Source organism: Zootoca vivipara, chromosome 14, assembly GCF_965207765.1.
Source record: "Zootoca vivipara chromosome 14, rZooViv2.hap1.1, whole genome shotgun sequence".
NCBI lineage: Eukaryota > Metazoa > Chordata > Lepidosauria > Squamata > Lacertidae > Zootoca > Zootoca vivipara.
This window is the reverse complement of record NC_142597.1, coordinates 32,943,078-32,955,675: the sequence shown is the minus strand read 5'-3', so window position 1 is coordinate 32,955,675 and position 12,598 is coordinate 32,943,078. Positions and strand designations below refer to the sequence as shown.

The 12,598-nt window shown below is 44.6% G+C and overlaps 1 protein-coding gene across 5 annotated transcripts; it reads left to right on the top strand.

The window, feature by feature from the left end:
* The first annotated feature begins 4,221 nt into the window (after nt 1–4,221).
* LOC118096885 (putative methyltransferase DDB_G0268948) lies at nt 4,222–11,985 on the top strand. 5 transcript variants are annotated; one of them, XM_035139226.3, is made up of 7 exons: nt 4,222–4,494; nt 4,647–4,817; nt 6,464–6,624; nt 7,138–7,351; nt 9,025–9,125; nt 9,300–9,437; nt 10,554–11,985. In XM_035139226.3, the coding sequence occupies exons 2-7, from the start codon at nt 4,707–4,709 to the stop codon at nt 10,642–10,644; spliced, it is 816 nt and encodes a 271-aa protein (XP_034995117.3). In that variant the 5' UTR covers nt 4,222–4,494; nt 4,647–4,706; the 3' UTR covers nt 10,645–11,985. The 5 variants fall into 5 exon arrangements, with proteins under 5 accessions (XP_034995117.3, XP_088513882.1, XP_088513883.1 ...); XM_088657756.1 differs by having other exon boundaries at nt 4,232–4,494; nt 9,300–9,459; XM_088657757.1 differs by having other exon boundaries at nt 4,235–4,407; nt 9,300–9,459.
* The last annotated feature ends 613 nt before the right edge of the window (nt 11,986–12,598 follow it).

Genomic DNA, 12,598 nt, shown 5'->3' with positions numbered 1-12,598 from the left:
TGTCTGCCCCAACAGTTGGGTCAGGGAATTTGCGACCGAGTGTTTATCCACCCATTTGTTATAGTTCAAGGGGTGGTTTCCCACCAGTACTGCAGGTTTGCTGTTCTGGAGTTGCAGATTTGAGTTTTGTACTTGGTTGGGCAGACATCTCACTTGTTTTTGTAATAATAATAATAATAATAATAATATATTATTATTATTATTATTATTATTATTATTATTATTATTATTAATACCCCGCCCATCTGGCCAGGTTCCCCCAGCCACTCTGTGCAAGGTTGGCCTGCACACTTGGGCAGGGATGAGTGGAGTTTGCAATATTGTTAAGCTGAGGAAGTGAGGGGGGGCACAACTGAACAAGCCAAAGGCTTTTTCAAGCTTCTTTTCGATCCCATCCAGCCTTTTATATAAGCTGGTGATGGTATGTGTTATCAACTCAGTCTGGCAGATTAGCAGTTCCAGTGCCTCTCGGTCCTAATTTAACTGGGCTGGTGACTGGGATAATTCAGGTGAAGTTTTTTGCAGGGACTCAAGAGTCTGTTCCTTCTGTTCCTTCATACACAGGCTCGAGGCTAGTTGTGGGCTGATATGGAAATCGGGGTACACAGTCCAATCCTTATGAGTCCAGTAATGAACAGAGAGGGGAACCATTTCCTTGGCCAAACAGGAGCCATATTTTATCCACTGTCAAAGTCCGGTCAGAGGGAAGCCAACCCTGATACAAAGGAAAGAATAATCCTTTCTTGACCCAGACTTACCCTCGGATACGCCTCACCCTCTTTGCATAAGCTGATTGCCACAACCCCCTCAGGAAACTCCTTGAAAAAGCACACATAACAATCCCTAGCCCAGGATGTTCGAAATGATGGCTATCACCTTCCCTTACACAAATCCCTTCCCGCCGCAGCCGAAGTGTCAATGCCCCCCCCCCTCCCAGGGAAGAGAGATTATCGACTTCGAGACACCCTCACCAACCATGCCCCAATAAACTATGCCAACATAAAGAATAAATTGTTTTATACTATTTTTACTAAGGTTTCCTTTCTATGTCCCCTCCTGGGCCGAGATTTCGTTTTACTCGATACCTTGTTGCGAGCTGTCAAAACATTCCTCTGAAGTGTCGACGTACTGTTGCTATTAGAATGTAGCCACTCTTTTCCCTCTTACCCGTTACAGTATTTATGTAATCCTTTCCTGGAACAGAACCTGAGATGTAAACCCTTGATAGCTTTTGTTCAATATTGTATCTGTTTTTATGAAGCATTGCCACAAACCTGAAATCCTGTACGTTGCCCTGTATATTCTATGGACTTCCTTCATGTACCCTTCCTGCCCTGCCATTCCCTATACCACACTGCCATCTAGCTCGTCGTGAACAAACGACACTAATACACAAGTTCAAGGAAGAAAACAACTTTATTTGGAATTCAATATCACTGACGTCTTCCGCTCCTCCGCCCAAGTCGCCCTGAAACAATAAAGGAAATATACGTATGCATCAACTGGACTATCACCGAGAATTATCACCTTTTGTTTTTCCCCATCAAGGACTGTCAATCTTTTGTACATGCCTGATTACCTTTTTCCCCACCCGCTTCCCGCCTTTTCCTCCGCAACTGTGTAACATGGGGAACCGTTCTTATAAAAGTCCAATGCTCCTTTTGTTCTGGGTTATTCACTCCATCTTGCTGTGTGAGGGGGAACCGCTGTTGCAACAGCTTTTTATTTCTTTGTTTATTTGTTGGTGAATAAACTTTGCCTTGCTTTTGATAGCCCTGGCTTGGTCTCTGTCTTTCCGCAAGCGGTAAGTGGCAGTAATTGCGCTTGCTTGCCGGGATCCCCGGACTCTCCCTGGGTCAGGATCCGATTCATTGGGTTCATAGGGACCCCCCAAAATTTATACCTCATGGGCCATCCACAATGCCGGCAGGCTCCTCATTAGTAGTACTGGGAGCAAAGACCTCATAACTGTTTGCGGTAGGGAAGTTTCTACAGATCTCATTTAGGTCATTGTCAGGCAAGAAATCCCTGATATTTGTCTGTTTTTTGACAGTGCTCGTAGCTTCATTGGAATGCTGCCTGCAGCGTTTCTTCCCTCTCATATCGGCAAGAAAATAAGGAGAAAATTTCTCAAAACTGCAGGGTCAGGGCAGGTTGTGCTGTTAATGAGCCCCGCTCCCTTTAACAGTTTTTATCTACAGCAGGGGTTCCCAACAAAATTCTCTCGAGGACCCCTCATCGAGCCGCTATTGTGACAAGGACCCCCATTAATTCCTAATCCTAAAATTAAAAAGTGAGAGCCAAATTAAGAGTCTTTTTATATTTTATATTTATATGTTTTTTACAGTTACAACAGAGTACTCCATCCGTATACAGTTAGTTTTAATTTTCAGTTCTTAATGAGATGAACCACTTTTTAACCAACGGTCCATTTTTAACTACGCGAACTGTAGCTTCCACGAAAAACAACGCTTTGTTTACAAACACTACTGTTTTGCAAAGAGGCAGCGCACGCCAGGGAGGAGGGAGGGGAATGGAGAAGACAGGGTACCTGCGCAGTAGTGCACAAATGAAGCCGATGCGCGCAAAGCATCTTGGGGAGGTGAGCGTTAGTAGAATGCGCGCGCTGCCTCTTTGCAAAACAGTAGTGTTTGTAAAGCGCCACCTAACGGCATACAGCAGAACTACTGCCTCTATCTAATTCTAGTTTTGCGCTAGACTCTGCTCATGCAGGAAGCGGCCAAAACAAAAAATCTGTTATCATACGGAATATATTTAATATATTTTTTATTCTAATAGCATCTTGCCGACCCCTCTGGCATAGCTCGTGGACCCCTGGGGGTCTCCAGACCACCTGTTGGGAACCACTGATCTACAGCGTTTTCTTGCAGATTTATGGGAGAAGTAGAAATAATCTGAGCCATAAAACCATAAAACTTCTAAAATAAACGCCCCAAGGCATCTTAGAGCCTTTAAAACCCTTCAAAGCAGAAAGAACAAAAGCTTTACCGAGCATAGAACAAGGCTACCGTTCATGTCGCCATATTGATCACGTGCCCCTTTGTGGGAACAGGAGTTCACAGCATGTTCATTTATTTATTTAATGTACTGGACCATAAAGAAGAACTGATCACTGAAGAACTGATGCTTTTGAATTATGGTTCTGGAGGAGACTCTTGAGAGTCCCATGGACTGCAAGAAGATCAAACCTATCCATTCTTAAGGAAATCAGCCCTGAGTGCCCACTGGAAGGACAGATCGTGAAGCTGAGGCTCCAGTACTTTGGCCATCTCATGAGAAGAGAAGACTCCCTGGAAAAGACCCTGATGTTGGGTAGGATTGAGAGCACAAGGAGAAGGGGACAACAGAGGACGAGATGGTTGGACAGTGTTCTCGAAGCTACGAACATGAGTCTGACCAAACTGCGGGAGGCAGTGCAAGACAGGAGTGCCTGGCATGCTATGGTCCATGGGGTCACGAAGAGTCAGACACGACTAAACAACAACAACAACTATATTTGCAAAAAAATAATAATCACAGCAAGTGAACAGCATTAAAAAACAGCCATGAACTTGCACCCATGAAACAAATACTGCCTCTTCCCATATGAATTGACTTGGACCCTGCGATCATCTCCTGTGGCCCTCCATGAGACGTCCGGAGATTGGCAACACAAGAACAGGTTCTTTCTGCTATGGCTCCTTATTTGTGGAAAGCTCTCCCCAGGGAGGTTTGTCTTGCTGTTGGCAGCTTCATTCCATATCTTCAGACGCCAGGGAAAAACATTCCTCTTCTTCTCCAAGGCCTTTGGCTAATTAGAAAAATCTGCCTTGTGAGCTTCAGATGAAGGGCACTATGCAAAGTTAATCAATAATAATAATAATAATAATAATAATAATAATAATAATAATAATACTGTAGTCATAAATACAAGACACATCACAAATCAATAGATCGCTCAGCCATTAAGCCCAGCGGGTGACTTTGGTTAAAATCAAGCTAAACTGCCATGCTAAACAACCTCACAGGGTTGTAGCGAGGATAAAATAGAGAGGGGGAGGCTTAGCAGACATCGAATGAACCTTAGGCTCAAGCATCCAGACCAGTGTGTACAAGTTAGGACATTCTCAACATTACCCACAGCAAGACCTTAAACTTGCTCTGTAATCCATATTACTGCCTTAAATTATTCCCTCTCCCCATGGAATTCTGGGACCCGTAGTTCTAGGTGGGAAGGAAGGAGGTGAAGAACCTCCAAAATTTTCAGCAGCCTTGCTGAACTGCAATTCCCATAATCCTAACTTTAGGTGGAAGCCTTTTTAAAGCGGCATAAACCCTAAAGCGGCAAGCCTGTTTCGTTGCGGTGTTGTCTGGCTGGCAGCGGTGACAAATGGAAGTTAAAGCCAGGTGAATGTAAAGAGATGGTTTGGGGCAGGTCGGTGAGCAGAGGCTGCCTTAGCGGGATTTCAGAGCTGAATCCTTTGCTGCAAAGAAGTGAGTCAGAGAAATAATTAGCATTGCACAGTCAGCATTGAAAAAGAGGCAGGCTTCTTTACGGTGCCAAAGTACAAGAGGGGGGGGACATTCCTTATTTGTTAAACATTTAAAGGCGCTGTAATAAATTCTTTCTCTGTCAAACATTTAAGAACACGCAGACCAGCGTCCCTTGGAGCTTGCAGAAGGTACAAGCTGTGCTCCGTGGGACCATGGCCACTCGTCTGTTTGAGGATAGGGCTCACGCTGCTTTTTATCAGAAATACAGGTTTTCCCCACAGAAGAACCTACAGGGTGTGATCTTCTCGTACCTGGAAGAAAAGGTAAGAACATAATAGTGTGTGTCAGTCTGAACTTGTACCTGTAGATCATTGCATTCGTAGAGTTGGCATAATTTTATGTAAGAGGAGAGCTCCAATATGAACTTTCTTGACTCTGATGCTAGTCTTTATCCTGAAGATGTCCTGGAAGGCTTCCTGGCCTTCTTAATACTTTAGGAAAAAATTAGCATGGTAAAGGACTCCTCTAGAAGACCCTTTTCATATGGACCCTTTCCATAACCTAACATTGGTATACAGTGGTACCTCGGTTTATGTACACAATTGGTTCCGGAAGTCTGTTCATAAACTGAAGCGTTCATAAACTGAAGCGAACTTTCCCACTGAAAGTAATGGAAAGTGGATTAATCTGTTCCAGACGGTCCGCGGAGTACTCAACCTGAAGCATACTTAACACGAAGCATGGGTGTAATTGGTTCCGGAAGTCTGTTCATAAACTGAAGCTAACTTTCCCATTGAAAGTAATGGAAAGTGAATTAATTCGTTCCAGATGGGTCCGCGGCATTCATAAACCGAAAATTAAGACCGAGGTGTTCATAAACAGAGGTTCCACTGTATAACAGTACAGGTGCTGCAACCCACACACACTTATGCAGGGGTTGTGTTCTGCCCCCCCCCAATAAGTGAAATTGTGTAAAGTGGGGAGCACCCTCCAAAAAGCCTCTGAATGCCTGTTTCCCCCCTTCTCTCCAGCTCTCCTCCTCTCTCTCCAATACAGACCAAATATCTGGAGTTGAAGCTTGGGGGGGGGAGCTGGGTGGAGGGCATGCGGAAAAGCGGTGCCGGTGCCGCTATCTCCTGAATCAGCTGCTAGACGAGGAGGCTGAGCAGCCTAAAACAAGGCCCTGCTGCGCCTCTTGTCCTTTCAAACTCTCCGATTCTACAGGGTCACTTTGCTGCCCAAAGTAAATATTCTGTCTCTTTCATTTCTTGTGAACAACCAATCTTTCGTTATTCCTCTTCTGTGAAAACTTCTAGCAGGCATAAGGCTAAGGGTAAAAACATATTCATAACAAACAAACATTGGTGTTAAGTATTGGTTTAATTTGTGTACATGAGTTTTGTCTGCTAGTCCCGTAACTACCTTTCCTGCTCCAGGGCGATTCAAATGGGTGCGGTGACAGTTGCTATTGGTTAACTTGTTAGCACAATTGGGATCCTCACTCTGATAGGGTCCCGCCAAAGAACGAGTGAAGGCAGGAACCAATTCAAGAAAGCAGTTTTCTGTTGCAAAACAGTTACCACCACCCCCTTGTGCAAGGAGCCAGAACAAAGGCGTGTAACAACTTTAGAAATCGCCCAACTCCTTTGCCAAACACCATCCCAAAAGCATCACAGATAAGTCACGAATTGGGTTGTATGAGTAAATCAGATCATGTTCAGAGCTCGGGTTTCTGCAACCACCACTCCCCGGGCTCTGAGCCTTCTTCCCTTGGGGGCTACCCAGCTGGTTCCTCCCGCCATTCTTCTGCGTCCAACCAGCCCGTGACATTTTGTGCTGGGGCGGACGGGGGGGGGACTGTACTGTCCCAACAACATTGGGGTGGGTGGGTGCGAGATCACAGGTTCCCCAGCCTTGCTGAAAAAGACCTGGCGATGCCTTTCTGAGATGTGTTGCTATCCTTTGTCAGAGAGTGAGCCCCGGGCAGCTGGCAGTGGACGTGGGTTGTGGCTCAGGCCAAAGCACTCGGATGCTGGCAAAACATTTTGAGAAGGTGGTCGGGACAGACATCAGTGAAGCTCAGATCGAGGAGGCCAGGAGAGCTCCACACCCGCCCAATGTATCTTATCTGTAAGTAGGAGCTGACCTTGCACATGTATGGCCGAGAGAAAGTGGGCAGGAAGACGTTTTTTCGAGAGGGGTCTTGCACAAGGGTGGAGGAAGGGGGTGCGGTGGGGGACGGGTCGCCCCGGGTCTCACCACTGAGGGGGTGACAAAATGCCGGGCAGCACTCACCGCAGGGCCTGCAGCGCGCCCGAGCTGCGTATCTCTCCTGGGAGTGACGCGGTGGCTTCGGTGCCTGCAGGCTCCGCGCTGCCCCCCCCCCCAGTTGTAGGGCAGCTGAGTGAGAGGAGGCAGGCAGACTCCAGAGGCCCCGTGGAGCGCCCTGCCCCCACCCTCACCCTGCCCCTGGGCACACCGGTCCGAGCAGCTTCCTCTGCCACTGGTCTTGTACCCGGGTTTTGCTTAAAGGTTTCCCATTGGGGCATCTGGTTGGCCACTGAGAACAGGATGCTTAACCAGATGGGCCTTGGGCCTGATCCAGCAGGCTTAGAACAATCACCTTGCCATCTCCTCACACAGGGTGTGCCCTGCCGAAGAGCTCCCTTTCGAAGACGGCTCTGTGGACCTGGTCACGGCGTTTGCGGCTGCCCACTGGTTTGACGGGCCTCGCTTTCTGAGGGAAGTGGAACGAGTTCTCAAGCCGTCAGGCTGTGTGGTCTTCAGCTCCTACAACTTGGACATGCGGTTGTGTTACAAAGATTGTTCAGATGAGCTAACGGAGATCTTCAGAGAGGTCAGCCCATCGCACAGGCCTGCCCAGATCTCTGCCCTCAGACCAACCACACATTTCAGGGCCAATCCTGTCAGTTTCCTAGCCCTAAATGTCTGTTGGGTATTTTTTTTTAAGTGTCTTTCCTGCAGAAGGACAGCAGAGTCCTTCAATCTATGGTAATTGCGCAAACCTACAAGTCCTGGAGCCAGTGTGGTGTAGTGGTTAAGAGCGGTAGACTCGTAATCTGGGGAACCTGGTTCGCGTCTCCGCTCCTCCACATGCAGCTGCTGGGCGACCTTGGGCTAGTCACACTTCTTTTAAGTCTCTCAGCTCCACTCACCTCACAGAGTGTTTGTTGTGGGGGAGGAAGGGAGAGGAGATTATTAGCCGCTTTGAGACTCCTTTGGGTAGTGATAAAGCGGGATATCAAATCCAAACTCTTCTTCTTCTTCTTCATTTTAATCCCGCCTGCAAAACACTGGCACTATGGAAAAGAATATACGTAATTTCAGGGCCCAGATGAGGACATGAAGGGGATAAGAAAAATTCATTCATCCCACCCTCTGAAATCTTTGCCATGAGAAGCTCTTGCTTTACGTTTTTTGGAGAAGTTTTAAGACCTTCCTATGCAGAAAGATTTGTGGCCGTGTGGCTATTTTCTGTTAGTTTATTACAGTAATATTTATAAAGCCAGTTTCTACATAGCACCATGACTTTCAACACTTTTACCAACCCCTGCTCAGTAATAAAAATATTCCACACACACACACACACACACACACACACACACACACACACACACACTCTTACCTCATAAAACAAAAGACATCCACGTGGTTTGCAAGGCAGTCTAAAATATTACAGTCAAACCTCAGTTGTCGAACGTAATCCATTCCGGAAGACTGTTCGACTTCTGAAATATATGACAATCGAAAGTTGAAAGCAGAAGCCTCAATACAATAAGGAAACTCAAAACAGAAACCGCATGGTATGTTTGGCTTCTGAAAATCGTTCGAAAACCAGAGCAGTTACTTCCGGGTTTTCGGTGTTTGGGCACCAAAACGTTCCAAACGGAGACATTCGGGAACCAAGGTCTGACTGTAATTTGAAATACCAATTTAAAAAACATTAAAAACATGTAATATTAAATAATAAAACTGACCATTTCAAACACTTATACCGTATCTACTAAAACCTAGGTAGGCATGCGGGAATGAAAAGGTTTCTAGCCAGATATCAATGGGCAGGGAGTTCCAAAGTGGTGCCGCAAAAAAAGATTGATTTCTTGTAAGTGCTGAATGAATGTTATGTGATACTTGTGAAAGGACCAGTTTCACAGATCCCAGCCATACCAAAAGGGCACATGCAGGGTGACAGTCTTGAAATATAATAAAAAAATTCCTTCAGTAGCACCTTAAAGACCAACTAAGTTTTTATTTTGGTATGAGCTTTCGTGTGCATGCACACTTCATAGTCTTGAAATATGTTATTCTATAGGCTGCCACACCTCACACATTTCCCTCAATGCTTTTAGTATTTCCATTTTTCTGCTCCCGATTCCTGCACCTTTAACAGCTCAGCATCCTCTTTTATGCAGCATACTTTGAACAGTGAGATTTTGCAAGCAGAAAAGAAATGACTGTGGCTTCCCACCCACCCCCTTCTCTCTTTCTCTTTCTCTCTCTCTTTTCCAGATCCAAGCCCAGCTTTTCAGCTTTAGAAATGAAAAGATCGAATTAGTTGAGAATAATTACCAAGAAATCTTTGATTCTTTGCCATTTCAGGAGAAGAAGAGGTGAGTGGATCAGGCCCTTTCGTACAATGCGGTGCATGGACCCAGCCATGCCAATCTTTTCAATCTCCTGCTAAAAACTTTTCTATTCCACCAAGCTTATGCAAACTATTAAGAACGCATCCACAGTTGTTACTCAGCCCCGCACCTCTCCTAAAGCTTTCTGCTTCTTTCCAGGATGACGGATATTTTCGATAAGATTCCCCTGAGCGTTGCTGACGTAATAGGATTCATCCAGTCACTCTCACCGTACCGACTTCATCTGGATACCCAGCCTGAAGAGGCGAAATCACTTCTCCAAAACTCAGAGCGAAGGTGACAAAATCTGTTCGCTGGAGTAAGCCAAATGTGGAAGGGCCAAGGAACCATGGTTATGTCTGTTGGGAGAGTCGCGTTGAAGTCTTTAGCCTGTGATATTGCATGTCTTTTCATAGATGGCATGCAGTAGAATTTAACTGTTCTCAGCCAAGAGTATGAGATGCGAGCAATGCAGAAAGGCTTGGGTGTCCATATTTTTTCCTGCGATGAAAATTCAGCTCCAATATGCACGTTGTAATTTTTAATTCGAAAAATTCCCATGTAGAATAACAGAATTGTAGAAGTGGAAGGGGAAACCCCACCCCCTGATTAGCCCAGGGGTGGAAGGAAGAGATAACCGCGACTAGAAAAGAAGGGCAAACCAAGTTCATGGACTATGCCAAAATGGCAAAATTAACTGGGAAGCTCAGAAATCAAGAAGACGAGAACTTTCAGAAAGAACGGGAAAAGTTTATAATTTATTTACAAGACCGCTGTAAGCAAGTTAAAACATTAGCAGGATTTTAATCACGCTTGTAAAATAACGGAAAGTATGGATAATTTAGAAGGGTAAAAATTTCGATAAGTATTGATATGCAGTTGTAAATATTATCATTAGGACCCATGGAAGGGATGGGTGGGGGAAGTCAGGAGATTCAGAGTAATCTTAATATTTGGGATTTTGTTGTTGTTACATGTTTATACTTTTTAAAAAATCAAATAAAAAAATATTTTTAAAAGGAAGGGACCCCTAAGGGCCATCTAGTCCAACCCCCTGCAATGCAGGAATCTCCGCTAACGCATGTGAGTGGCAAAGTCAGAAGTGTTGCCAGATGCCAGCTATCCATGCTTCAAATCTTATGCCAACTTTATGTCATCAGTTCCATTTCCATACACCTGCCGTTTGCCGCATTTTATTGTACCAGTTTGTCACAGAGGCGGCCTCCCAAATTCTTCTAAGTATCTTGCCATTATGCGTCTGGCAAAAGACAACTTCTAAGCGGTTTGAACCATGAAAAGATTGAGCGGTGCCAGCTCTGGACATTTGGAGGCGTTTCGTCCAGTAATTGTTTTCATTTCAATTAATCCCAGAACTAAACCCTGGTTTCTCCTCTCCTGCTTTCCTTCCCCTAGGTTTCTGGAGACGATGGGCGTTTCTTCTCGGGATACCCAGCTGGAGTTGCGCACGAAGCACGTTTGCATCTTGGGCTGCAAGAGCTCCTGAGAAGAATGCCAATCTAAATGCACAGGGCAGGGCACATGCGTAGGAAAGACAGATTTAGGACCCCAGCTCTATCAGTCGCAGCAGGTGTGATTCCAGCCATCCATTGATTTCAAGGAGAGTGGGGAACTAGATGCCATCAAAGGGCCAGGAGCCTTCTGAAGCCATTACTTCCTTGCAGCAGTGGCTAATCTGTCTCCCTGGATAAGAGCTGGCAAGCTGTTGGGTGGGGAGGAAGAGAAAAGGGCGTCAGGGAAACTTCCCCTGCCACCCACGTGTTGAAACAGAAAACAAGAGAGCTGGAACAGCGTTAGAACTCAGTCCTTCAACTCCCCATTCATCTATTGAAGGTCACTGGGTGGCTACCTGTGAAACTGGAGGTCGGTGTCATCTTTTACCTGCTCCTCTCATGTGGAATCCTGTGCACTGAAGTTTATCATGTTAAGAATCTTTTCATTTGGTATCATAATAAAACAGAACTGAGTTGAATAATGAATTCATTATTTTTATTTGTTGTTTGTTTATGGCTGATATAACTCTCATAAAATGAAATCAGCTTAAAACCATGACCTTAAGTCAATTTTTTTTAAAAAAATCCACAATGAATCTTGAATTTCTGCTGCTGCTTTTATTTGTCTATTGGGCTCCATTCTGTCCATGGGATGGGAAAGGTCGAAAGAGTTAATTAAGGAAAGAATCTTGGATATTGATCGACAAAACAACTTAACCCGACTTTCCTTAATACATAGACAATTGTATGAGCATCAATCAAATTATCTAGCTAATTATTTTAAAACGTTAGAAAACCCGAGATATCGGTGGGCCTTCACTAGGGCTCGTTTCAATGCTCTACCCTCGGCGTTGTTAACTGGTAGATATCCCCAGATTCCAGTAGAACAGAGACTATGTCCTTGTGATAACAAGGAGATTGAATCTTTAAGTCATGTCCTCCTCTATTGCACATTGTATCGAGACATGAGGAAGGAGATAATTGATCCCTTGTTTAAAAACTTACCAGGCCGCTCAACAGAAATGCTTACTAGATACCTACTAGCGGATTTTAATCCAGAGTGCACTAAGAATGTAGCTAAATTCTGTTACTACGCGTCAAGACTAAGACACGCCGTGACATCAACCAATAACAATGATATAGCCGCCTTTTAATTCGCAGCGAATAATAGTTAAAGGGAACAATCCCTCATTAAATTTTAACCCAATTTTAACTTAAAAAAGGATTATGAAACAGTATGGTTCAAAGATGATATTCAAGATCTATTTTATGTATTATTGGTTTTCTTTTTCTTTTTTGCTGGTCTATGACCGTAATAAAAATATTATTATTTATTTGTCTATGTTATCTGCTCTATATTTGGAAAATGCAACCTCTCTACTGCTTCTGTTATGTTTCATAAACTCGGTCGTGTTTTGTTGTGTTTGTCATTTTGATTTTACATTCATACGAAACCTTAAAAATCCAATCCAGCTTAAAACCTAAATACCAAACGCCCGACGCAAGAATAGACATGACACTATGGATGGCGTTGCTATGTCTTTACTCATAGTTATCTCTATTCCGGTACTCTGAAGGTCAGCTTAGTACTACTTGTCTCTTTCCCAGGCTTAATCAGTGACTGTAAAATTCCACCCCTGAGTTAGCCCTCTATTGCAGTAAGATTTACAAACCTACCCCCCCCACACACACACCCAGTGCAAGCCTAATTTCTCAACAGCATTAAAATATGATAAAAGCAATAGGGTGACAATCACATCAGCTCCCCCCCCATCAATAAAAATCAATAAAAATACATAACTAACTGAGGTTCTGGCCCCACCCCAAACAAAAGGCCGGCTTCCTAACAAAATTCCTGGCTACTATGTCCATGTCCGTGGCTACTAGCAACAATGGCTATGCCAGATACCCCCAAACCCTCGGCCCTCCAGATGTTTTGGACTACAA

Coding starts and splice junctions, on each gene's coding strand:
- LOC118096885 (XM_035139226.3), top strand. CDS start 4,707: ATGGCCACTCGTCTGTTTGAGGATAGGGCTCACGCTGCTTTTTATCAG. Junction 6,625..7,137: donor CCGCCCAATGTATCTTATCT/GTAAGTAGGAGC, acceptor CTCCTCACACAG/GGTGTGCCCTGCCGAAGAGC. Junction 9,126..9,299: donor CCATTTCAGGAGAAGAAGAG/GTGAGTGGATCA, acceptor GCTTCTTTCCAG/GATGACGGATATTTTCGATA.